Source organism: Eschrichtius robustus, chromosome 7 (assembly GCF_028021215.1).
Source record: "Eschrichtius robustus isolate mEscRob2 chromosome 7, mEscRob2.pri, whole genome shotgun sequence".
NCBI classification, from domain to species: domain Eukaryota; kingdom Metazoa; phylum Chordata; class Mammalia; order Artiodactyla; family Eschrichtiidae; genus Eschrichtius; species Eschrichtius robustus.
The window spans coordinates 2,906,660-2,934,171 of record NC_090830.1 but is presented as its reverse complement, the minus strand read 5'-3'; the positions used below and the strand labels follow the sequence as shown (position 1 = coordinate 2,934,171).

Sequence of the window (27,512 nt, the reverse complement as noted above, 5' to 3'; positions counted from 1 at the left end):
AGTGGTTCAGAGTCTGCCTGCCAATGGAGGGGACACGGGTTCGAGTCCTGGTCTGGGAAGATCCCACATGCCGCGGAGCGGCTAGGCCCGTGAGCCACAGCTACTGAGCCTGCGCGTCTGGAGCCCGTGCTCCGCAACAAGAGAGGCCGCGATAGCGAGAGGCCCGCGCACCGCGATGAAGAGTGGCCCCCGCTTGCCGCAACTAGAGAAAGCCCTCGCACAGAAACGAAGACCCAACATAGTAATCAATCAATAAATAAATCTTTAAAAAAAAAAAAAAAAAAAAAGAAATACCACATATATTTCCATAAGAAAAAGTCTGGTAAATCTTTAGCTTGCAGAAAAGCATTCATTTCAGAAATGCTGCACTCGTTAAGTTTCCAAATTCAGAATTCACTTTGTTTTTTCCTCTCACTAGTAGAATTTATTCTACTTAGCCAACGTCACAGTGATGAAAAACTGAATTTTGACAACTGATATACCATACAATGGAAGCAAGTGTGAAAAAAAATCTTAGAAGCATAGAATTCCTGCTTTTGAATGTCTATAATGAAAATACTTGAGTTACCTCTAAACCAGTAGAATTTGTGGTTCCTATAACGCTGATATAGGGTTGTTGAAATCCTTGATGGTTTGCCAGGCATTGCCATAGGAGAGATTCAGACCAAGACTTTCTATATGTAAGACCCCACTGGTATGCGTTATGTAAAAGGTGTCTGATCTGGACCACCCACCTTCAAAAGGTGTGTAAATGTATTGGAAACTGACTGTCTTTTTCCTGTGGTTATTTTTTACAGTTGTCAACTCCTTTCCATGGAGTCATAGGGAATTTGCCACTCAGAAAATCCCCCTTTGTGACCTCATTGGAGACCCTTCTTCCTTCTGAGCTTGGGCAAATATTACACTACCTAGAAGTCCAGAAATTTTTAACAGATTTTTCCAAAGGCTTTTCTCAGATCTGCTTCTGAAGAAAAGACTGATCTTCATGAGTCCACCAATGCAAACTTTGACTTAATTGCTGGTAGAATCCCCCAAAATCTGATTATAAGAAGTCCACTAGGGTAAAGACATCATCTTTGTTTTTTCCAGAACTGTACCACATCTAATGACATAACCATATTAGCCAAGAGCAAAGATCCAGACCCCTCATTTACATCATGGCATTGCACTCTGCTGGCAATACTGAAGACAAAGACGACGGTCATTCAAGCTGCCTGGTTCCTAGAGGACACACAGCCCCCATGACCCAGCACCTTTAAAGTTTTGATAGTTTTTTCAAAAAGCAATGAAAATTACACACATGATAATGACGGTAGTCCTTAAAGAAAAACTGGAAGCATTTTATAGCTAAACGATTTTACTGGCTTTTCGTGAAATAAAAAACACAAAACAAACCACCATGGTTAAAAGGCCATAATCAGCGTCAACCAAATGAACCAGCCACTTGGTTACAGCAGCTGATAACAAACACTAGTGGATATTATTGCTTATACCCAGGTTCATTTATATGTCCATTACATTTTGGCAAGATTACAATCACATGGGAGCTTTGGTTGTATAAATTCAATTCTGACTACTCATTGAAAACTCAACTTCTACCATTTTATGATGGGATATATGCCGATTCTTCCTCTCATTCTGTCTCCTTTCTCCTTCCATTAATGACTTACAACCTACTGACCCAAAACTAAAGTAGATGCATTTACAATCATGCCATCCTTCCCTACTCTACTGCCCCCTCCTTTGTCATGAGAGGGTGGTAAAGGAGCCTCTTTATTGCTGGGCCTCTCCCAGCTTTCAAATGTGGTGTGTATCCACTGCCAGTAATAAATGTCCATCTGTAATCTGGATAGATTTTCAAATATATTTGGCTGTCAACATTGGAGTTTGGATTCAACTGTCTCTTTTCCAACTTCAGAAAGCTAGAAAAAAAATCAACAGCTTTTAGCATCAGTAAATTGACTTCCTGATAGAAAAAGCCCCAGCCTCCACCATACAACATCCCATGACAGGTATGGAAGTGTGGCCTTAAAATGCTCTGCGTGAGTGCTGTAACATTTTAATTTACAGAGAAGCAGTGACTGACGGCCTCTCAAAACTCCCCTGCTCAATACTTTCTATTTTAACACTGAAAACTCAGAATGACAAAGGGTCAGCACTAACTCACAATAGCACCATTTCCTAGACTCTTGGAGTAGAATTCCCGTCTGCGTTGGAGAATGCAGTGACCCTAGACGACCCAGCCTCCAGCTTCATGCCTTCACAGGCCCCGCTGAATTTCAGCAGGGGTGGGTGGTCTGCCTTGGTCTACTTCTGCAGCAACGTGAATTTTCCCTGGGAAGAGTTAAAAATATGGGTCTTACAAAGTGAAGTTGGCCGCAGGTGAGAGACCTGAGGAAGCCTGTTTCCAGTGGGGAGGTGTGACAAGCCTGCAGACGTTGGGAAAGAGTCCGGGGACCCTTTCCCTTGCCCATCTCGATTCAAGTCAGCGGAGAATCTGCATGCAGAAACATGGCAAGATCAAGGAACACTGAGAGATGTACATCCTAATACAGCAATCCGAACACCAATGCTCTTACGGTACCTTCTGTATTCAGGTCCACCAGAGAGTTTGCCCTGGATAATGCTGGGATTTATTAAGCCCTTCTAATGATTATAAAGATTATCCTCTTAAATCTAGATGTTTTACACAACAGAAGATGTGATATCACTATATTTTACATGGCACATATAACCATATAATTACTAGCACTTACATGGCAAATATTGTAAATATTACACGTTCTTGGAGTTGACTTTGTAATTATACCGATGCTATTCGGCAGAACAAAGATGAGACACTCCCTAACTTGCACTTTGGGGAATTTCATTCCAACCCTTTACTTCACGACAAAAGGATAACCCTCTAAGTAATAATGCTTGGTGGTCACATGGGCAAAGAGAATCACAGGGCGACTTCATGGTTAATGTGTGGCCTGTAAAATAAAGTAATACACAGTATTTTCATTTACAAGAGACCATATAAAAATATTTTCCAATCTGGAATTCGAAACCTGAAAGCTGGATTTGTTTTCCTTTGTATAAAAAGAAATGAGATAACGGACTAAAGTTTATTAAGCCTTCTAACAAAAAATATACAAGTTTAAGGAATGCAGTGAGCGTCAACTTCCCTTTTTGTCCAGGCTCATGGATGGTGAGCTTGTGCTTTGATCCCAACAAAGATAAATGCATGAAGGTGGAGGAAGATGAGTGCCTGACGCCTGAACTACACCTTATCTCTAATAGTAAGACCAATTTTACAGTAGTGCTTTTAAAAGTGGTGTGTCAGATTTCTGATTTTTTTTTTTTTTCTCTTCTGCCTCAGGCGACCGCTGGAGATGAATTCCAGAAGCACCACTTTCGTCTCGAGTGATGTTTATTTAGTGCAATATCTTCCTTCTCTCTTTCCCTTTTCACTCGCTGGTAGTGGTCTTCTTCCTTCAGGTACCACACGGGGGGCCAGCGGTGCCGCTCAAAGTATTCCTGGTTGTCTGGGGAAGGAAAAATGCAGATGATGATACCTGCTCTTCATTTATGGCTTCTGTGTGCTAGGTTCTGTGCTTAGGCTTCTCATATAGGACTATCGTGTGCTCATCTTAACAACCCAATGGGCAGAGACTATGAGTAGGGCCAGCGGCAGGCTGTGACACCAAAGTTTTGAGAGGTAGAATCACTTGCCTAAAATCACACAGCTGGACACAGAGAGCCTGAACCCAGGATCCCTTCATTGCAGAGCGTAAGCTCGCTCCCAAGCCTACCTCCCCGGACAAGGGCGAGCCAACAATCTCTGCCCGCTCCACAGCAGGGCATCCTGATGCCCCCCTCCGCCCAGATCCCGCCCCCGGCCGTGAAGTTCTCCAGAGACAATTTCCAACCTCCAATTCCTTGGGTCACGTCACATGAATCTGTGACCACCGTACAAGGAATTCTCCGTGAGCTGGGGGCTGCCCGTGTTCCTTGTCGAGGGCAGTGAAGGTGAACCCTTCAGTCACAGGTGATGAGAAATGGACAGATGGGGACCGCACGGCCTCACCTGCAGATTTCGATTTGATTTCCTTGCGGAACTTGGAACAAACGCTGTTGTAGTTGGTGCAGATGTGGTGCAAACACCAGGCGGCCAGCTGGTGGGCATTGTGAAACTGCAGGGAAGTGACCAAAAGGGGGTCAGACTCTGTTTTCTAAAGTGGGGCTACAAAGAAATAAAAAGCCACGGTACGGGTCAAAGAAATAAAGGGCCCAGAGGACTAATTCGGAAACCTCTTGTTCTGACTACAGGGTTTTGACTTTGGCCATGGTTCCGACGCCAGCCACGTGTAAGCGTTTGGCACACTCCTACCCTCCCCCCCACCCCCACTGGGATATGTGCGCTAAAAATGATCACTGTATCAGGTCAGGAGTCTAAAGTACGCCTTGCCCTCCTCCTCTCCCCTTCCACCTGCCCTCTAATGATAAGTGGCCGTGGCCTCTGGAAGGCACCAGCCCACAGCAGAAAGCAGCGATGTCGTCTCTGTTTAAGGAAGCCTCGGCAACAGAATCCTCCGTGTTGCATGTCAAAGCTCAGCTGGCTGGGGCCAGAGATCTGAAAGAGGAGCATGAAAGACCAGTGCAGGAGCACTGCAGCGTGGGTGACTGTCCTGTACCTGTCCTTTGGTTACATAAGGAGAGCAGGCAGTGCGGGCGGGGAGGGAGGGATCCAGACACTCGATCCACCCTCTCCTTTCTGAGCAGATGCTCAGGACGGTGGCAGCTGAGGAAGCTGTGACTGCAAAACACCCGATGCTCAAAAATCCACAGTCTACTTCCCGTTCCCTCCCCAAGTTTGGCAGATGCCCCCATCCCTCACTCTTTCTGTCCAGGCCCCTTTCAGACATCCATTCTGTTGTCTGTTGCTCCTGAAGTTTCTCTCAGCAGGTGAACCCCTGAAACCTACAGTGCACTTCCTCCAGGGCCCCCGTCAATGCCCTGAACAGAGGCCAAGAGAAAAGCCAACGTCCTCGGAAACTAACTCAAGAAACTCTCTGCAGATCACAAGCCCAACATGACAGACAATTATAGCAGGTGCTTCCCACGTCTCTTGATAATGGATTTCCTTCTGAAAGTCAGAGCAGAGCAGTGCTGTACTGGGCTTGGCTTGTACCTGCTCAGGAGTGTCCCTGGGGGCGCCCCTTCTGTACTCTGAGCTCGGTGACTTCAAGTCGTTAACGTTGGCCAGGTAGGGGTATTTACACCCCGGAAACTGGAAAGTGCAACCGATCAGGGTCCCTCCTGTCCCCAGGCTGACTGTTAAGTACTTACCCCTCGGGTTAGGGTCTAACAAATGAGCTAAGATGTGGGAGACTCTGTCCCAAACTCTTCCTGCCAAGGCTTGTCAGAGCTTAGCAGGAATCATATTATTTCTTTGCAGGGTGTATGTGTGGGCGGGGTCGGGGGAGGGCACGGGGTGGGAACACAAAGCAAACAGACAGACACAACTGTAAATCACTACCTCAAGTGGGCTGGCCCTATATGAAGTTCTGGGTCATTTGATTGTTCTCGAGGAGGAATACTTACTGGAGAGGGCACAAGTCATAAGCTGTCCTCCAGGCCTGTTTCAAAACACCCCCAAATTCCAAATTTGGACAGTCAGTGTTGATGGGGGCTTGCTGATTTTACTTGTGACTGATGTCTGTTCTCAGTTTTAACTGTAACCTCTATGAGGTTGTTTTTCACATTGGATTCTAATAATTTGTGCTTGTGTCTGTTTCCCTCAGTGGCCTAGGATGGCCCCAAGGGCAGAGAGAATCTACCATGTTTGTATCTCCATGCCCTCTTGTCTAGGGTGGTGCCTGGTCCAGGGGGAGAAAATAACAAATCCTTGCTGCATGTTAAGTGAGAATGACCAGGTTGCTGTGAAGTCCTGATCCACCGTTTTCCCTTCTGAGAAATCTCGATTGAAACTGCCTGACCTAAGACTCAGTAAACCACTGCCCTGAGAAAGGGAATGGAGAAAGCCAAACCTAATAGGCCACAGAAAAAAACGAAAGAGTTTATTCTTAGTTCCTTCAGAGTGTAAACTCATTGCCCGTAAGTCTAGGCCAGGGACTAGATAACTCTGCATACGTGCCTTGTATTATGAGAGGGCTTCCTCTCTTCGGTGCTCTTTCTGGAACATTCTCTCCCACCTGATTCTCAAAATAATCTGTAAGGTTGACAGGGTGTGAATTACCATCCTTATTTCCTACAGATGAGGAAACTGAGGCAGAGCTTAGCTTTGTGCCTTAAGTAAGTTATGTAGTGACAAAGGCGAGGCTGGATCTCAGACCCTCTATAGAGGAAGAGGGCAAGTGTGTATGGGGATTATGGAATCACAGCGTCAATAGTAACAAGTACTGATGTAAAAAAAAAAACCCAGGAGAGCTGCAGTGAGACGTGAGGCATCCATCACTGGGCTTCACGAAATTCTAGAAACTGTCTGATCTCGGCCAATCCGTGTTTGAGAATTCAAAAAAGGAGAGAGAATGCCTTCTCCTCCCATGCCCTGAGTTGTTCTCCCACATGTGAAGCTGGTGCCTCAGGGCAGGGGGAGTGGGGGGGGCACAAGGGGGCTGGTGTGTGGGTGGGGTCCTTGTTGTTTTTTTTTCAAACAAAGCCCAGCAGGGTGAACGGTGCATGAAACGTAAAACTCTCAGATCTTCTCGTTGCACACAGTGGGGGGCCTCTGTGACTCGGTGGTGACATCTTTATTTAGACAGATGCAACAGTGGAATGTTTCATCAGCGTTACACGAACTGGTTGAACACACTGAAAAGGTGAAAGGCAAATTGCTACAAACCTGGGCCAGTTCCAAATAAGAGAGCACTTCCGCATCAATGCCCACGCCACTCGTGGCGGCCTTGGTCAGCTCCTGAACAGCGTGCTGCTCTGGGGAGGAGAGGGGGCAGGAGAAAGTTAGTGCCTGGAAGCTGTGGTCCGGGACCAGCCAAGAGGGGAGGAAGTCTGGCTCACAGCTCCACGTGAACTGAATCTAGAGCCCGCTCTGATGTGTGGCCTTTCGGTACGGGGAGCCCTGGTCTCCAGCCAGGGCACCAGCGGCTCCAGGGATACTTGTTAGCCTTCTGAAATAGCCAGAGTCCTCCAGACCTTCTCTGTCCAATATGGTAACTACTGGCCACCTGAGACTATTAAACTTCAATTAATAATTAAAAGTAAGCAAAGTAAAAAACTCAGGTCCTCAGCCACGCAAGCCGCATTTCATGTGTATCGGCCAATGCGGACACAGAAAGTTTCCATCACTGCAGACAGTTCTATTGGAGCGTGCTGCTCTGGACAGGCCAGTACCTGCCTAGAATCCTCTAGACTCCGTCATATCTTCCTGCTTGACAGTTTCCCCGTTCACATCCCTCCAATTCTCAGTACTCTCTGACCGTGGAGAGACTGAGTAACCGGAATGAGTCCAAATGGGGAATTAAAATTGTGAATGTGTACGTGTGTCTCGTCAGCAGCAGACAAGGGACATGTTCAACCTCTCAGATTCCAAAGGCTGGGGGGGGACTTCAGCCAGAAGTCAGACAAGTCTAGATGGGAGAGTCATTTCTGCTTCGAAGCTGTGTTCCAGGCTTCTAAGATGAATTCAAACTGTGGTTCTGAGACTGAGCTGTCTCTTGCCTCTGTTAGGCTGTTGCCCGCCTCTGGCACTGACGTGTGGGTACAGTCTTGGCCCAGCATTTCTGGCTTCTTGAGGCTGATGTATTCTTTTTTCATCTCTAGCACTGCATCTGTTCTTCTAGTATATGGTCCAAATCATGCTTACTTTCTGCTCTGGTTCTATCGATACATACTTGCTTGTTAGTCAGTACGCCCCCATCTGGTCCACAGGGTATCAAGATTGGGATGGTTTCTTGACACAAGCTTCCTCAGCTCGACTGACAAACAAAGAACTATTTGGAACTAAATCTCGCAGAGGAGTCACTGGGTTATAAATTTTAGGGAACTGCAATATTTCTTGATATTCATTTAACACTTTGCCTTGCAAGGCATTTTCACCCCAGAAACTGATTTTTAAACACTCTGGTCTAAACGCTCTATACTACACACCAAACACTATATAAAGGATTAAAGGAATCACCTTAGGAAGCTATTCACTAAATAATCATAACGGTTAATAACAGCATTTAATAAGAAAAGTAAACATACATAGAAGTCTATAGTTCACACAAGAAGGTTTCTTTGGGTCAGTTTCTTTCATGGAGAAATCAGTCCCATGTTTGCATCACCACACTTAATATTTAAGCAAAAATGGCACTACTTCAAGATTGATCGCAAACCTTGTTCAACAGATTTGCCTCCGAATTACTTTTGACTATTTAAAAAAATTCAATTTATTTTCAAAGGACAAATACTTATAAAAACTGGAGAGTCAAATGGCTTGGGACTCTTACTTCTGAAAAAAAGAATTGCCCATTGCAGCCTCCTAGAGTTAGTATTTAAAAAGCAGCAATACTCATTTGAATCTATGACTTCAGGTATATTGGTTAAAAACCGTTTAAAAAAATGAATAGCAATACTTCAACCATCTCTTGTTATCCAACTGGTGAAGAAGGGAGGTAAGGAGAAAACTTGGATCTCCAGTTGGTTGAGTGTAGTAGAAACCTGGAATACAGAGAAATAAATCTTTTCTCTAAAGACACTGGCAGAAAGTCAAGGGCAGATATGACTGGTTGGTTTGTTCATACATTCACTTTCATTTAATGTTGCAACAGATCTTTACTGAGAACCACATATGCTCAGGCACTTTTCTGCGTGCAGTGGATAAGCCAGTGAGCAAAGCAGGCACTATTCTGCTTTCATGGTTAATAGGAGTCAACTAAATGTAGCCATAAACACCCTTATTGCTAATTGACACCTTTGGTGAATGAAGCACAAGGTTTAAATTCAAGAAAAAAATTATTCGAAAGCGTATATCTTATTTTGACCTGCTTTGGCTTACCAACTGAGCAAATCTAGAAATGATACATAAGATTCTGTGAAGTTAAACCAAGTCTCCCTTTTTCTCTTTTTCCCAAAATGATCTTGACAATGTCAGAACATTTTCTAAAATAGCTTTAAGAAAACCACTTACATAACGCTTACTAGGTGCCAGACACTGTTCCTAAGGACTCCCTCTCTCTTTATATATATATAATCTCTTAACTCATTTAATCTTCATAATTCTGTAGTAGAATATTATGATCCCCATTTTAAAGAGAGAGAAAGCTGAGACACAGAGCAGTTAAATCAAGTAGGAAATCAGCCAGTAAATAGTGGAGCCAGGATTTGAACCCAGGCAATCTGGATCTGTAGCCTATGTTCTTAACCACTGCCTCCTACTGCCTCTTTCTTTCTTTTCTTTTCTTTTTTTTCGTGGCTGCGTTGGGTCTTCGTTGCTGTGTGTGGGCTTTCTCTAGTTGCGGCGAGCAGGGGCTACTCTTCGTTGCAGTGCACGGGTTTCTCACTGTGGTGGCTTCTCTTGTTGTGGAGCACGGGCTCTAGGCGTGTGGGCTTCAGTAGTTGCAGCACGCAGGCTCAGTAGTTGCGGCACTCAGGCTTAGTTGCTCTGCGGCATGTGGGATCTTCCCGGACCAGGGATCGAACCCGTGTCCCCTGCATTGGCAGGCGGATTCTTAACCACTGTGCCACCAGGGAAGCCCCCTGCCTCGTTCTTAGACACTGTGTCTGAACACACATTATGGGGATAAATGGACACAACAGCTTTATTTCCTATTCTGTGGTCCACCCACAAATGAGGCAGAGGGCATAGAGCATGGGCCTTGGGCGCAGGGGCCATGCATTACTCAGCTTTAAACGTGCATCAGCAGGACCTACTACAAAGTAGGTGCTTAAAAAATAGTTGCTGAATTGAATTGGGCTGTCTGATACATTTGATCAGTTCATATCACCCTGTACCAGACAGTCCTATATTGGGTGATAAAAAATTAATTTTTATTCCCTGGAAATCTTATTTTTACTTAAATGCGATTTTGATAAATATGACAGTCAGACACCACATGGCCCTGAGTCATCAGCCTTACCTGCAAGTGCAACCAAGTGTGGCAGGCAAAATCTGTTTGCCAAGGCAATTAGTTCCAGTGGGTCCAGGTCCAAGTTAGGTGACAACTGCTTGGTATAAAGATAATCCAGTACTGCCTGCATTGACATCTTGTTTATGTTCGGGAGATATACCTGAAATGTTATTTGAAAAGGTAAGTTCTGCTGAAGAATGCAGTGGGCACATTTTCAGGCTCTACTGCTTGTAAATATCCCCACTGTGTGATTCACTGTTAGTGAGTCTGGGACACCTTGCTTTGAGGCTGTGCAGAGAAGTCATTTACTATTTATGGCTTTAAACATAACCGTTTGATTTGTAGATGACAAAAGAGTGGGGCTGCCTGACAAAGCCTGATTTGGAAGTTTTAAATGGCTGTTTGGGCTTATAAATCAGACAAATGGGCTGTAAATGTATGATGACATTATAGGCCCTCCTTGGCAAGTACCTTATAATACTCTGTTGTGGGGAAAGAGATCTCCTAGCAACATGACAGGTGTGGGGGGCGGGGAGCTGCAGACTGCACTGTTGCTGACACGTGACAGAGCCCAGCCCTCTACGATGTCAAAACGGAGGACGAGCAGCCCCCCTAGTTGCCACAGTGACTGGCTTGATTCCAGCCTTCTTTCACTAAATGCTAGCATGGAATCAACTATACGTCAATAAAAAAAAATTAAAAGGTATATGTTAGCATGACACACACACTGTATTTTTCCTATGGCATAGATATAGAACTACTGGAACAGTATCAGGTATCAGCAGATGCAGGGAATCCAGAGAAACCTGTGCTTGGGACATCTAGGGGAATGGCTGGGTGTGGGGAATTGTTCCCTGGAGGATCCCCCGAATCTCCCTCCTGAGTACCCGTAGTTGTTGCCCATATTCCTACATGCTAGAGTTTGCTGGGGAGCCAGGGACTGCCTGGGAAGTAGAGTTCTGAATGGCTGGGCCTGGATCAACAGGGATATACACGTTATAGCAGGTATTCTTCACTTTAGGTTTCGAACTCTACGAGATGTACCCTGGCATAACACGGAATGGTGCCACTAGGGCTTGCTATTTGGTATGATGATAAGAATTAACCTAAGAGAAGGCCTCCTATGCACAAAGTACTGTGCTAATAAGCTTCCCACATGCACTATCTATTTTGATCCTTATATCCTCCCTAGGAGGAAGAGACTATTATTTTTGCCATCTTACAGATAAAGGAATGGAGGTTCAGGGAGGTTAAGTCCGGTGTCCAGGGTCACAGAGCTAGGAGGTTGGGGCTGATATTTGAGTCCAGGAAATATGATTCTAAAGTCTATGTTCAGAACTGCTGGGCAGGACTGGAAACCCTTCATGGTAAGGAAGAAAGCTACATGACAGCACCTTATTTCACTAACAGTTTTTTAGAATTAGATTTCTAAGTTCAAAAGGATGAACAGTCATAGACTTTTTTTTTTTCTTTTTCTACCTTATACAGTCAGCCATCTGCAGTTGGTTAAATCGATGGATATGAAACACGTGGATACAAAGGGCTGACTGTATCCGTTGTATTGTGCTATTTATTTATTTATTTATTTATTTATTTTTTTAATATTTATTTTTGGCTGTGTTGGGTCTTCGTTTCTGTGCGAGGGCTTTCTCTAGTTGCGGCAAGCGGGGGCCACTCTTCATCGTGGTGCACAGGCCTCTCACTATCGCGGCCTCTCGTGTTGCGGAGCACAGGCTCTAGAGCGCAGGCTCAGTAGTTGTGGCTCACGGGCCCAGTTGCTCCGCGGCATGTGGGATCTTCCCAGACCAGGGCTCGAACCCGTGTCCCCTGCATTGGCAGGCAGATTCTCAACCACTGCGCCACCAGGGAAGCCCCGAGTCATAGACTTCTTAATTCTGGTACTTAATAAACCTCTCTATACAGCATAGAAAAATATATATCTATATATGATTATATTTATGAATTACATATGATTATATCTGTATATTATATATGATTACATCTATACTATATATCTAATCTCTCTCCATATATTTGTGTGTGTGTGTGTGTGTGTATATATATATATACATATATATATACACACACACACACACACCCACACACACACATAAAATGCCTCCACAATCTACAAGGGCCTCGGGGCCATTGCAGTCTTCTAGTGGTGTGGCTGCAGAACTGTTTAAGTTATAGCAACCATCTATATAATTTTCCTGCATAGACACCAGCCACTTCAGAGAGGGAATATCCTTTCAGACAGTTAGAGTTTCCCTAAGTGTATCAAAGGGAGGGCCCAGAAAAATTCCTAGAAATATTAAGAAAATTACCCCCTCCCCTCTGAGACAGAGCGAAAACAATTATGATTCTATTAATAAGCTGCATGGGTTACTACCATCAATGACTTGACAAGTGTGATCATTTCAAGTTTCTAGCACAACCTCTACAATAAATAAAACCTGGCAAGTAGAAACCATTACTGATATCATTTTAAAATAAAGAAGCTATTGTATTGTAATTGCTATTCCAGTGAATCTAACACTGGTTATATTTGTGTGTATATATGTTTATGTACACATGCGTTTATCTTATACAGACATGAATTTATTTATGGCAAATATGGCAAATGACATATGGCAAAATTTCACTTCTCTAGAATGGTGCTTGGATTAGTACACTTTTTAGATAACTGAAGGTTAATTAACTTGTGAAACTTTAAAATTTGGGCCATCGTGATAGTAAAACTATATACATTTTACAAAGTGCTAAGTGCTCTAAAGTGTTAGTGATTATAAATATAAAAAAGTCCCAGAGCTTCCTACGAGCACCTGTTCTCTCAGGGATGGGGATGTCTGCTGTTTCTGAAAATAATGGCTTGGAGGACAGGGCAAGAGGCTGGGGCAGACCCAGAGACGTGTTGCTAAAATGTTGTGTGACCTTTGACAAATCATTCACCCTCTCTAAGCCTCAGTCTCCTCATCCGTGACATGGGAGAGGTTTGGAATAGATGACAACTAAAGCTTTTCTTCACTGAGATTATGGATTTTGAAGATACCCAGGTGACTTTAGCAATTTTTGCTAAGAGTGTGTTCTAAGTAATGGCAAAATGGACATCCTAAATGAAAAGAAATTGTTTCTGGCAGCCGGAGATGACAGTGGATTCCAGCAAGCAGCCCTGGCCCAACGCTTCCACTGTCTTCGGAGCATTCTAACATTTGTAATCACCCATGACCTACTGTTTCCTTCTTGCTTAATATAACACTAACATTTTTTATTTAAAGCAATGGCTCTTTTTGGCAAATAATGTTAGGGACCCTCAGAAGTAACCAGCAAATGAGAAAAAACTAAAACACTTTCAGAACACGCATTTTTTCCCCCTCACTGCTGATTCTCTTTAAAAGGCTGTTTCTGTGATTTCAACATTTATAATGAACTGAATAGCAACAGAGCGACCGTTTGTATAGAACTTTAAAAAATAATAGAAATAAAAGAAATGGAATTAAAAATGTTGTGCCCTACCTGCTGAATGTAGCTTTAAAAAATATAAGAATATAATGCTACCCTAAACAGTGACCCATATTCCAGTTTAGTTGGTTTAAAATTTTAATTGCGAAGATCAGCTCAGACTATCAGGCTTATAATTAGAGATGGTCTCATAGAGAATGAGAAAGTATTCTAGATCCAGAGCATTGCTTCCTACAAGCCGGGCATGCATTTTTAATGAACCACTTGCTGAGTACCTCTGGGGAGAAAATTATGCTTACTGCTACATTAAAAGTAATGAGAAAAACAGAAGTAAAATACAGTGTCTTCTTAAATATTAAATGACAAAAAAAGTTAAAGGAACATCAGTGGGCATATTTTATTCCTTTCTGGATATGCATGTGAATTCCATTAATGCAAAAAAAAAAAAAAAAGAGGCTGGATTTTGTGGAGGATGTCGGATTTTCAGAAGACAAAGAGTTAAAAGGTGGCCTAGAAAGAAAAGGCCCATGTGAATACGTGCCTACATTAACCATTAAGCATTTATTGAGCCTTTAACCAAAAGCCTATTCTTACCCCCATAACCATCTCTACTACACTTTGCTAGTTTAGGAAGGGAACTGGGGGCTCGTTACCTGAAGGCTTTTGGGGGGCAAAGATCTTGAGCTCCTCATGGCAACAGTTTGACAAGAATCCTCCAGGATAATAGTCACTGACACTCCTTGAGCCTTTGCATGTTCTAGGCACCAAATCTGATGCTTTACATGCGTATCCTCATGCCTTACCTGCCCTTTGAAAAAGGTTCTCTTGTGGTCCCCATTTTAGAGATGAAGACATAAGTCTAAAGAGGGTCAGCCTCTTGCCCAAGGTCAAGCTGAGACTAGAGTTCATAACTACGTAAATTACAGTCTACCCTGGAAATCAGGAGAAAGGGCAGGAAAGGCTGGACGTATCCACAGCTCATGCCATTCTTTGTATACGAGGTGCCCCGGCACAGACCTTCGGTTGCTTGGTTCCATGGCCTTTGTGTCTTGAGCTGGGTTGAATCTCTACTTCCCTATCAGGCTCAGCTGCAGTTCTCAATGGTGAGTGACCTAGTCCTTAGGGGGTGGGGGGCAGGGTGAAGCTAAACAGGTGCGGTCCCTGCGAGAGGCTGTGACGCCGCGTACACGTGCGGTTCACGTCGCTGCCAAGTTTTTGTTTTGGTCACCTCTCCCGCACATTTTAATCTGGAGACAATTACAGTCCATTCTGGGAAGGGATAAAGGGGATTAGCATTTGTGAGGTCAGCTCCGACAGTGTCCCTTTGTGGGACAGTGGGCTCCTGACCTCGATCAACTTCTGTCCGCTGTGTGAAAGCAGGCTGTCTGCGGCACCCTCGGCACACACTTCAGCGAGCAGGAGAGAGAAGGGAAGCGAGCCTCTGGACTCTTTATCTCAGGAGATTACTAAGTCGGCGACGTGCCAGTTGGATGAGGTGTTTTTTTTTTTTTTTTTTTAATTAATTAATTAATTTATTTATGGCTGTGCTGGGTCTTCGTTTCTGTGAGAGGGGTTTCTCTAGTTGCGGCAAGCGGGGGCCAGTCTTCATCGCGGTGCGCGGGCCTCTCACTATCGCGGCCTCCCTTGTTGCGGAGCACAGGCTCCAGACGCGCAGGCTCAGTAGTTGTGGCTCACGGGCCCAGCTGCTCCGCGGCACGTGGGATCCTCCCAGACCAGGGCTCGAACCCGTGTCCCCTGCGTTGGCAGGCAGATTCTCAACCACTGCGCCACCAGGGAAGACCCTGGATGAGGTTTTATGAATTGGTGGCTTCCCCCAATTTTCTTGGAAGTGAGAGGGAAGGAATATCATCAATGCTACCGGCATCCAAATAGGACTGAGGTCATTTTGCATTTAGCGCTTACGAGATACTCTGCAAGTACCAACTCTCACACCTCACAACCACATTACGGGTTACGATCGTGTTTTCCAGATGGGGAAGCTGGAGCTCAGCAAGGTGGTCACTTGCCCGAGGCCACTCAGCTTTTTACGTAGGGGAGTTGGGGATCTGAGCCTCACAGCCCTTTCTTCGCTGGGCGGCCTCTACCAGCTGTTGTCGTCTCAGTAACGATGCTCGCAAACACCTTTGATGGCCCAGGAAAGACTTCTTTTAGCTACAGGTAAGGACCTCCTGGTTTACAAAGGCTGGCAGACACCAGAAGAGGTCATCAGGATAACTCTAACATCTTTTCCCCCAACAGCAGACAGTCTTTGGCTGGGGGTCGGTTTAGGAGCAGCTGTAGTTTTTTCTGGAAGCAGGAGGGTGGCCTAGTGACAGCTGGCTATCCTGGCTTGTGATTCTAGGATTCTGTTTCCCTACTTGGGGATGCAAATGCAGGCATCTGGGTCACAAAGGGAGTGCTCGGATTTCTGGTGTGAGGGCCCCCCCCCCTTGGAAAAGTTAGCTATTGTTTTCTGTTATTTCTGTTAAAAGTTTGGAGGGATGCTGAGATAAGCATAACAAGCCTCTTAGGACAATAAGCTTGTGTCCCCATGTTTTTTTTTTTCTTAAAAAAGATGGTTAAGAAATACCTGTAAAACTCGACAAAAAAAATGCCTACCTCTAGACTAAAGTTAGAAACGCCTGAAGGGAATTTTTCTGTCTTTTCCAACAGTTTGTAAAAAGGTGGAGATACAGGGTCTCCAAGATACTGCGTGCTCTGCTGTAAGCATATCCCTCTTTTGGAGACAGGGCCAGCGTTTGACAGGTTACCCAGTGGCTTCTACTAGATGTAACAAGCACTCCAAGAGGCCTTTCAGAGGAGTCACTCTTTGCTCCATTACTAGTTCCCCTAGAGTTGACAAACCCTAGAGTTGAGACAGATCAGGGCAGAGCCTCAGGGAGAGTTGCAGCTCTAGGCACCTCGAGCGTGACCTAGTGCATCCCCCGTCTTGCGGATAAGGAGACCGAGGCACAAGGAGGTGGCTTTTTAAGATTCCCCCGTCTGTTACTAGCAGAGCTGAGCCCAGGACCTAAGTGACTAAAGACACTTTTCAGTCTCCACCTTCTGGAAGAGAGTCTGCCCAGCTTGGATGTGATTTTGAGAGTACCTTGCATGGTGACATTTGTTAAAAAATATAGCTGAGCGTGTTTTCAGGCAGAAGGAGAGCCGTGAGGATGGAAGGATACAGGAGCACATAGGGGCTCACACAGAGCAAGTGAACGACAGACAACAGCTCCTCATAACTGCAGAATTAAGAAGATGGGGACCTGACACTGAAGCACTGCCTAAAAAACTATTTCGGATTTCCCTGGCGGTCCAGTGGTTAGGACTCCACTCTTCCACCGCAGGGGACCACGTTTGATCTCTGGTCAGGGAAGTTCTGCGTGCCCGGCAGTGTGGCCAAAAAAAAAAGAAAAATTACAAAACAAACAAACAAACCTATTCCAAGTTAGCAGTTAAAGAATCGAAGTCCTCTGGCCAGTTAAACACTTTCTAATATAAATACACACGCACATTCATGAAGATGCCGCTTGGGCTTTTCGGAAGGCACCTACCTCACTGTTGGCGCTTTCGACGAACGACCCCCCGAACATGGCAGCCATCCACTTGCAGCTGCAGATCAGCAGCGGTTTGTGGGCACTGATGGCTCCATCGTCCAACTTAAATGTCACATCTGCCCAAGGATGGAGGAAGTACAAGCGTGAGGCAACCTCCCCGAGAGACTTCCACCCACGCGCCTCAGCCTACACCTCTCGTCTTCTCTCCTCCATACCTTCAATCACTGCTGTTGTGTCCACCCCTCCCCATCCTCCCCGGCACCCCCCGACCCCCCGCCTTGGGCACAGCCAATTCTCACCGCGTCCTCCGAGGATTAAGGGGTAAGCAGTTAAAATTACACACAGGGTCACAACACAAATTCTCTGAACCATAAAGTAGCGTAAAGGAGAGGAATATTTTTTCATCCTTATTATGAAAAATTTCAAACATAGAGAACAGTGGAAAGAATGGTACAACGACAACTTGCTTTTCACATGCTTAATATTTTGTCATGTTTGCCTTAGCTCTACATATATTTATATATATATTTTATATTTATGTAGACATTTTTTTAACAGCATGATACTTCACCCCTAACTACTTTATTAATAAAGAATTTTCTAAAAATAAGAACATTCTCCTAGATAACCATACCATTATTATTCTTAAGAAAATTAGGAATAATTCTCTAATATCATCCATTATCTAGTTCATATTCAAATTTTTCTAATCACCCCCAATTGTATTTTATAGTTTGTTTTTTTTTTTTTATACAGAATCCAATTAAAGCTCCCACACTGTATTTGGTTAATATACCTCTGTAGTAAGGAAAGGGAGATTTCATCACTTTCACTTAAGGTCTATTGTTTACTTTACTGTGGGGTTTGTAACATTTCATTAACTTTCAAGACTGCTTCTGTACCATGATGGTCAATGTTTGGAGTAAATATTACTCAAAGCTTCAAAATTAATGAGCAGATTCAGCTACCACCTATTACATGTGTATTACTATGACAGGCATTATGAAAGATAAAGAGAAAAATAGACGTATCCCTATAAATAGAAGTCAGGAAGTCAAATTTTTACAATGAAACATACACAGAAAGGACAATTACAGAACAAAAATAGCACAAGCCTGTAAGGTAGGACAAGCATGGGCCAGTCATCCATCTTGGATACAGGCCACCAGGGTGCTTAAGCAATTACATAAGGGCGCTGTGGGCAGCCCTCGGCAGAGTTATCAAAGACAACGAAGGGGCAAGAAGGACACAGATGAGCAGGGTAAAGGAGGGTGAGAAGTGAAAGGAGAGGGATTAGAGACAGATGAGGCTTTCCAGATGGGAATGCAGAGGGTCACCGAAATGGCCTCAAGGATTTCAGTGGCCTCGGGAACAAAGGTCACTGATTTTTGTCATGGGTATGTGCTGCAGGGTCAAAACAGACTTGATCAGGGAAGGAATGCCGAAGGGCAATTATGAGCATCAAAATGACTGGCTGAGGCTCAGGGGTAGCTCGACCTACCCTTGAGAAGCACTGTGACAGCATGGGGCTTTAGGGGGCAGCTTGCATTCAAATCCTGGCTCAATCATTTACTACCTGTATAACCATGGGCCAGTTACCTCACCTCTCTATCCCTCAGTTTCCCCATCTGCAAAACGGAGCTCATCACATTTAACCCTCAAGTCTGTGAGAATGAAATAAGTAAACTACATGTAACTCAGGTACGTAGGGGAAGAGTACTCAGGTATGCTAGCGACGGTTACCCTTCCCCTCCTCGGGTTTGGCTAATGTTTGATAAAAGGCAAGCAGAGGTATCGATGACTTTGCCATTGGACCCACTCACCTGAGAAGGTCCCCTTGCTGAGACACTCTTTTATGCGATTGGCTTTCCGGACGTGAAACGCTTTCGTGATCTCCTGGTTCATGAAGGCTTCCTTGTTCATGATGTTTTCCACCATCATCCGCAAATCAAACATCTCTAGGACCTCCGCAATCTGAGCCAGGCCCACCAGATCCTTTTCCTTTTCATCCAGTTGCCCTGTATAGAGAAACTGGAGTAGGGTCCGGAAAGGGCCTGGCTGGACAGAGGGGTCCATCCTGACCACAGTCATGGGGCCCACCCGCTTTGAAACGGGGTTGACCTGCATTTCCTTGTGCATGCCAACGAAGCCCTTACTCCAGCCCGACAGCGTCGGTGTCTCCGCCGCTGAGCCCTCGGCTTCCAGCCCCGGGGTCTCCTGTTGGGACAGGTTCTGGCTTGAGGACGCCCACTGACCGGCCTGAGATGTCCTCGGGGTGCCCTCCTCCCTTTCCTCGTCCGGGTCAAGACTCAGGGGCCGCCCCTGGAAATCCCTGCTCTGCTTCTCTTGCTCACAAGCTCCTTCGCTCCAGTGGGGGGTTTCTTCACATTCCATTAAAAAGAGATCATAAAATTTGGAAGAGGAGGTAGCGAGGTAAATTCGGTGTGCAAAGACCCGCTCCCGGTCCTGGAGGATGAACAGGACGTCGGCACACAGAGGACTGTCCAGTAAACAGGCAGCTTCGTTCGTCCCTGTGGAGGGACATTCTGGAACTTTGATGACCGGTGGAGGGGCTTTTGGAGGTAGGAATGGTGCCTGAAGTAAAGGTTTCTGGACTTTCTTTAGGTGGGATTTCCAGAACTGCAGGTGCCGGCGGGAAATGAGGGCGGCTCGGATTGCATTGTCAAACACATCCTTGATTCCAAACTGGTCAAATACGCTTGTTTCGTAGTAGGGTATGCCCAGTTCCTTTGCAACCTCTCGGCCTTTTTCTGGGGGCAAAATATCCCCTCTCTTTATGGGCCTGAAGTAGAATATTTTAAAAATTAGAATCAGTCTTATTTCAGGAAAGAAAATAGTAACCAGGGCCTATCTAAGCACCTAAATGGATTATACATTTAAAATCCTATTCAGGCTTTTAACCAGACTCTTGAAAAAAATCTACCAACCTTAAGACTTGCAAATATAAAGGACTCATGGCGGTAGGAAAAAAAAAATGCTTCTGGTAGTAACAACAATAACTCAAGTATCAGCCATTTGCTAGCCATGTGATCCTGGGCAAGTTACTTAACCTCTTTAAGCCTTGGTTTTCCCATCTCTAAAATAGGAAGAATAACAGTGAGTACTTGCATCTTAAAGGACGATTGGAAGGTTTAAATGAGATATTTGCCCAGCATAGTACCTGTTCCACAGTAAGTGCCTGATAAATGTTAGCTATTATCATCATTGCCACCATCATCAGCATCATTTTCATCATTATCCCCTTATGCTTACGTTTTGCTTTATACCTTAAAAATCAATCCATATTCATTTTCTCACTTGAGCCTCACAGTAACTCTATGGGTGTTATATTTGTTCTACATTTTCTAGAAACTGAGGCAGAGAGTTTAAAGGGTTTGCCTAAGGTCACATTTGCAAGTTGCTGAGAGACCTTTCCTAAGCAATGAGAGTCTAGAACTCCCTGGTTCTAGCCTAAATGGTCCATGTCCAACAGCTCATTAAGTCTCCTCTATTAGGTTTGTGAGCCTTCTTTCACATCTCACCGCTTCCCTTTCCTTCCACACTCTTCAGTCAGGCCCTCATCATCTTTTGCCTGGACTAGTACATAAGCCTCTTAACTCATCCATCTTCAGCTTCTCCACATTTTCGCTCTCCGTCCTCACTGCTGCACGAAAATTCCTCACACAATACAAGTACGACTTAGGCGCAGTTCTTTTAAAAAAATTTCCTCTGGTTCCACAGAGCCCATGGAATAAAGTCTACACCCTTTAGACTGGCACACAAGGCCCGTTTACAGTCTAATCAAACCCCAGGAAGCCAAATGTTTCGAAGCAGTCCTGGCAGAATAGTGCTGTGATTACGGCATAACCGTGGTCAAGACACAGATGGATTCCAGAATGTAGGCAAGATGGGATCTGTCGTTATACTCTTCACACACACATCCTTGATTCTGAGACACACTCTTAGGAGAGGATCTTCCTAAATAAATATTTGGCTTACAAGACCAAGGGTGATGTGTGTGACAGGCACCGGCCTTAGGGCAATAAGAATACTGGGTAGAATTTGGATTTGAGGACCTAGATGGAAAAGAGGGAAAACTGCAGCTTGTTGTAAAGGCGGAAGGGAAGTGCAGAAAGGAAGAAGGGTTAACTTCATCACTAACTGATGAATCTCTTTAAGGCTTAGCTCAGGTACCACTTCCTTCATGAGATCTCAGAACTGTCTATGGAAAGGACGGTCCCCTGGAGCTCTGTAACTCTCCTCCAGGCCTCCGCACATCCACGGTGTGAGGCCCGACTATCCTAACCTTTGAAACAGAAAGTTCCGAGGCCAGGGGCTAATCTCTCATTTGCCAGGAGTCCTCTTTCCCTCTACGCGGCTTATGATATTCAATTCCAAGTCCACGCATTTAAGAATAGAAGGAACATGAATTGTTTTCAGAACATTCATCCAAGACATACCTAGAACATCAGAAATTATCTCAACAAAGTACCATTTGCTTTTGCTGTGAGAGCATAAAAACTTGTATCTGTATAAAATTTTCTAACAACCCTATTAAGGCAAGTACCTACCTGGAAGGAAGGTATTAATGTCAACATTTTGGGAAAAGCTATGCTCACCAGCAAAAAATGGAGTTAAGCATAAAACATATAAAATTATTTTTTAAAAGAGAATGTTGAAGGAGCGCAGCTTTTTGAAAAAGTCTTATTCCACGTCCCCGCCACCAAGATTGGTATCCACATTTTATACAGACTGAAACAAATTCTCCTTCAAGTTGTATTTTAAACGTGTGACGCTCTAAACATATCACCACTAGAGCCATTTAAAAAGCAGTGTTGCAGTTTTGCAACCACAGGTCTATATAATTTTTAAAAACTGGACACTGCCAACTTGGGAATGAAATACTCTCAGAGGTTGGATGGAGGAAAATGAGAAGATTAAAAACACCTGGATATATGTGTGTGCATGAACCTGATGTTCCTGGGGGCAAGAATTATGGCTGATGGCTCTGAATGTCAGTTAACTTTACTATAATATAATTTCCAGAAAGACATCATTATGAGTAGCTAACATTTTGTTTAATATTTTACAAAGTTCAAAGCACTTTTATACACTCCGTATCATAATTAGAGAATTCACTTCAATCGCTGGTCAACCATTTTACAAAAACGGGTTCCTGCCTAAGAGGTGATGGTGAGCACGAGAGGGGTCAGGGGCACACACCCCCTCCTCATGATTAACAAGCAAACCTAAAGCCTATGGCTGATTGATGGGGCCCCAGAGCCACTGAAGAACAGAACCCAAGGCTACAGAGACATCTGCTACCTCTAAATTTTAATTTGGCCGGCACAGTGAAACACTTGAGTCCCTCGGCTTACCTTGCTAAAGGGCGTCTGGCTCTATTAACAGCCTCAAGATCAGCATAGCGGAGATCTAGCTGGCAGCCAACTAGAACAACAGGTGTGCGAGGGCAAAAGTGCTTGATTTCTTGATACCACATGGTTTTCACATGATTTAGGGAATTGGGATTAGCGATCGAAAAACAGAGGACCACAACATCGGACCTAAAAGGAAATCACAAAAGAAGCTGTATTGCCTTTTAACTTTCATTTTCTCTTTTATCATTATGGTTCCTCCCCTCCCCCATCCATCTAATGCCATATCATGTCACAGTTAAAAAAAAAAAAACAAACCAGATATTAAAATACATCTTGGTGTCATGCAAACAGCCCCGTAAGCCTCCACATTCCAGCCCCCACACAGCCTGAGTGCATTTCCATGTTGCACTGCAGGCCTATGCATTGAAAGGTTTCCAACGATGTTATTTTACAGTACAGATGGTTACCCAAACTAGACTCAGGTCTGGAACCACCACATGCTGAACTATTTCTGTTCATCACAAGAAATAGTTTCAAGATAAAAGAAAATAATACCATTTACCACTGTAAACAGAAAGGTGATGATGACTCAATGAGATAAAGCAAACAGTTTAAACATTACAAAAAAATGTAACAGGTATTTGCTGTACAGGGTCGGCAAATACACAGAAGGATTTCTGCCCTTCTTCTCCCTTAAGCACACATGGAGAGAGCACAACCACTTATCTTTTTCTGAAAAGAAAAAGTCCTGAATTTGCAGGAATTTCGACTTTTTGCTAGGTATAAGGCAAGAAGGTAGTATTTAATATAAAACGAGCCAGAGTTAGTCAGACGGCCAACAAGATGGATGAGAAAATGTTGGAAGCAGATTTCTCAAATGTGATATATGACACAGAGCAGGTATATGGAAAAAAGGAAAATTGTTTAATAGTCAATTGTGACATAAGGATCTTCCATGTTTTATATAATAACTTATCATTCTAGGAGCCAAAGAACTGTTTTACAAAACAGTTGTCAATTATGGTGTTTGACAGATAGCTGCTAAAAGGTATCTTTAATAAGAATTATAAACCATCTTTCTAGGTTCAAATATGCAGAATGATGACTTTGAAAACATGGAGGCAGAAGAATATAAAGAATAGAAAAAGTTATAACCAAGGATTCAAGACTGTTTTGCAGCTACATACAGAAATAAACTTACAATTTTATTAGATGTTAATTTATTGCCTTTATTGTTTATATAATGAGAAGAATCAAATCGATGAATCAAAACACCATCTTTTTAAATCATTAATGAGCTTCTCTCCCTACATATCAATGAGGACAAACAAATATATCCAGGCAACCATAAAATTTCTAAAAATAATCATTTGCAATGCAGCAAACTGCAGGGTGCTTACATTAAATGTAATTCACAAGTTGAGTCTTTAAATTTATATCCAAGAAAAACTGCACCAGACCACAACAAATAGAGGGGGAAGTCCTGACATTAAAATATTTACAAATTATAAAAGAGGACCTTAGGACTCAAAGCAGATGAGTGTATTAATCTGCATGTTTAAAATGCCCTTGAAATAAAGATCTTATAAAAGATTCTTGGGTACTGGAAAATATAATGTGTGTAAAAATATGCATAACTATATAAATGAAAGGGAAGCATGTCTTGTCTTTGGGATTCTGATTTAGTTAGCAGAATATTCTGTGCACGGTCTTACTTCTAATCAGCATAAATAATGGTATCCAGTAAAGTCAAGAACGCTTTGAATTTTACATTTTTTAGGAGCTGAGTTTTCTATTATTCATAATCCTATTTATATAGGATGTCTGATGCAGCTCTGCTGTAAGCTTCAGCCTGATCATAAAATAAAGCTGCCAAGAATTCTGCACAGTGAGAATAATATGGCAGTATCTCAGGTTTAAAATCATAGGGAAAGAATTGAGAAAATGTATCCACCACCTAAATGTGGAACAGTACATATTGATACATGTATAAAATTTTTTCTAATTGGTGCCTTCTATTTCCATATTAAGGCACATGGCTATAAAGAAAATCATTCTCAGAGTTTAATTTCTATGACAGACATGTAGCAAAATGTCAATTCTGTTATCTAATTTTATGATACAGCATGTGAGGTTTTGAAATCAGAGCTGGCTCTGTTGCCAAGGTTACCGTGATAACACTCATGCCACTGAACCTATACTAGTTTCTATCCAGATGACCTGTAAACAAGTACAGACAGGACCTTGGGGGCTGGAAAAAATGGCATCTCCTGATGATAGCAGCACAATGCCATTGCACAATACAGGTCCCGAGGGCCCAACTTCTAACTATGTCACATCAATATCTCAGTGCATGAAATGCTGTTGGAAAGCTAGAAAAATAATTCAATGCTCTGTAAATATTTTGCCTCAAAAGGATGATAGTTAAAAAGAGAAGAGGCTGTACTGAGAGCAACGTTACCTCTGAAGCGAAAATAACTTGAGTCAAAATTCTATTTGCATCCTTGGAATAAAGTGATTCTTTTTCCTTTTTTTGAAATGCACGTTTAGATGCTATGAGAATCTGTCCCCATGATTTTACATTAAAAGTAGTTTAAAAATTAGATCATATTTTATCTACCAACCTGCTTAAATGTCTTTAACCCTTGTTGATTTAAATACAAATTCAAGTTAAGAAACATTATGTACAGAGGCCTGCCATACGAGTGTAGTGTTCTAAACCTGGTTTTAAGCAAAAGCCTGAGAATCAATGGCTGTAGGGATAGAGCTATAGAAAGACGCTGCTTTGACATATTCCTTCTCATCCCAGCGTTCTTTTCTAATTCCTAATTCTCAACACCTCAGGATCCTCTACGATATAAACACCTATATAAGCAAGTAGCTATTTTGAGAATGCCATTTATTCCCTCTAGATTTTGAGCCATTTTTCTATCTGGTCAAAGAAGGCACAAGACCTGCAGCTAAGAATATCTCCAGCTTTAGGCAGAATTCCAAGGAGCTAGAGATACTAAATAACTTTTCATCAAAACATTCATTCCTGGGGAGAGACTGCTCAATGTCTGACACAAGCTGGTGTTTAAAAATGCCATTCCTGTGAAAGATAAAAAGAAAAAGGCAAGTTCTAGCATTTCTGCTTCTATGGGCTCTGTTACACTTTTTTACTTTGAAGAGTTGAGTTTAAAAATAATTGGGAGGGGGAGGTGTGATGAGGACATTCTCACAGATTAGGCAGCGGGGTTGGCCTAGAAATGACCTCAGGGCTCCTATTTCAGCTGTAAAAAGAATCTGATGGGATTTAAATGGAGTCCTACAGCTATTTGGAGTAGAAAGCACGAGAATTCGAGAATGCAGAGGCAAAGCACATAGGAGACAAAACTCGAAACTCCAGGACTTGAATATTGAGAAGGGTAGGAAAGGTTTGGATTTTTTTTTTTTTTTTTTGGACTGGGCTAAGTGGCATTATTAAAGAAAGCCAGGATTACACAGGATTTTAGAATGTTGCTGCCTATGAATGTTTATTTTTTGGAGAAAAATGTGATTTATTGTTTCTAAGGGGAAAATATCAATATAAAAGTTTCACTAGGGTACTGACACATCAAATAATGCCCGTGAAATAATGTTTTGATTAGACAAGTGAAAAACAATCCAAAGTAAATCTATGTGTTGAAACAATTGCAGATCTCTAGTTTCATGGAGGAGGGTGGGACCAGAGAGAGACCTGGTCATCCCCAAAATTCTTGAGCTGATAAAGCCAACCTCAGTTGTAGCAGTTCTTCTTCAGATATTAAACAAACAGAAAAGCATATTTTTTCAGCTATCTTTCAAGGAGAACACTGGCCAAAGATAGCATGTGAAAGATTGGCAGAGATATTTGGATAACATAAGGCGTGCATGCAAAGTTGGGACCAATCTTTGTTGGAGGATTAAAGAAAACAAAATCTGAAAATAGTGCATCATACCCACATATCTTGGCCCGGGATAGACTTTTTAAAAAGTGTACTTTATTCATTACACTCTTTATTATATACGGCTACGGGCGTAGAGTGAAGTTTTTTTATGTGAAGTCTTTAAAAAATAGATTGAAATTAAATACATGGCGGATTTTCCTTTTAAGGTAATAATATGTGTATATATACATTTTTTTTTTCTTTTTCAAGCTAGACTTTAAACATTAAATGCCACACGTTTTCATGGCCTGTCTTTATAATATCTACAGTCAAATTAGCAAACTTGGTGGGAAAAGATCAGGGAAGCAAACAGAAGCTAAGTTTATCCTTTGCAGAAGTGACTGAAAAGGGTAGATAATCAATATCAAAAATTTGCTGTTAGCAATAAATTTTCTATGTTCTTTCCTATCACAAAAATGCTTTCCGTCGTTTTTAGTTTGTCTTCCCTTTTCTACTTTGCCATCATTGTCCAGCTAAGGAGCCATGGGCCCTGGGTTTTCTTATCTGCTTAGGTGAAAAAAATAATTGCTAAGTTATCCCTTATCTAAGTAAGACCAGGCCAATGTGGGCAATATGAAGGATAGTGGATCCCATCCAGTCCTCCAGATAGCTGTGAGCAGGACATCCAAGGGCCCTTCTCCAGTGTGCCAACTTTGGTTGGGTCTCTTGCTGATGAATACTTGGTAACCAAGAGTAAGCTACCAATTCTATTTACCTGAGTCTTGCTTGGAAGTATCTCCTTTTTAACATATACTTTTAAGCCTTTCTATGTCACTACTGCCTATTATTATTTCTTTAGTAGAGACTACCATATCCTTTATATATTGGTAGAGATCATGATCACATTTCAATGGGTTTCTTTGTCAATGTACACAAGTCCTCTTCTGGCAAAGATTCAAATAGGAGTCCCTGACCTCCTTCTCCCCACTGATAACCGAGGTAGCCTCTACAGAAACGTTTTCAAAACCATTCATGTCAGCAATACACCTTTCATGCATATAATCTGACAGCACTGTGCAAACAGACAGATCAAAACAGCACAAAACAGCTGGGAGCATGGCAGAGAAAAGGAATGTGTAACACGTGGCT

At 43.1% G+C, this 27,512-nt stretch overlaps 1 protein-coding gene across 7 annotated transcripts in view; it reads right to left on the bottom strand.

Moving 5' to 3' along the window:
• Positions 1-1,480: 1,480 nt before the first annotated feature.
• The window catches only part of RHOBTB1 (Rho related BTB domain containing 1), a 141,944-nt gene continuing 115,912 nt past the window's right edge, over positions 1,481-27,512 (bottom strand). For 6 of the 7 annotated variants that reach the window (XM_068547485.1, XM_068547487.1, XM_068547484.1 and 3 more), the window contains 7 exons: positions 22,477-22,662; positions 18,922-19,901; positions 17,096-17,214; positions 10,086-10,236; positions 6,851-6,939; positions 4,073-4,178; positions 1,481-3,530 (listed from right to left, as the gene is read on the bottom strand). In XM_068547485.1, the coding sequence (XP_068403586.1) occupies positions 3,361-3,530; positions 4,073-4,178; positions 6,851-6,939; positions 10,086-10,236; positions 17,096-17,214; positions 18,922-19,901; positions 22,477-22,662 (1,801 nt within the window). In that variant the 3' untranslated portion in view covers positions 1,481-3,360. The remainder of the gene's footprint in view (positions 3,531-4,072; positions 4,179-6,850; positions 6,940-10,085; positions 10,237-17,095; positions 17,215-18,921; positions 19,902-22,476; positions 22,663-27,512) is intronic. The other variant, XR_011074464.1, reaches the window with a different exon arrangement.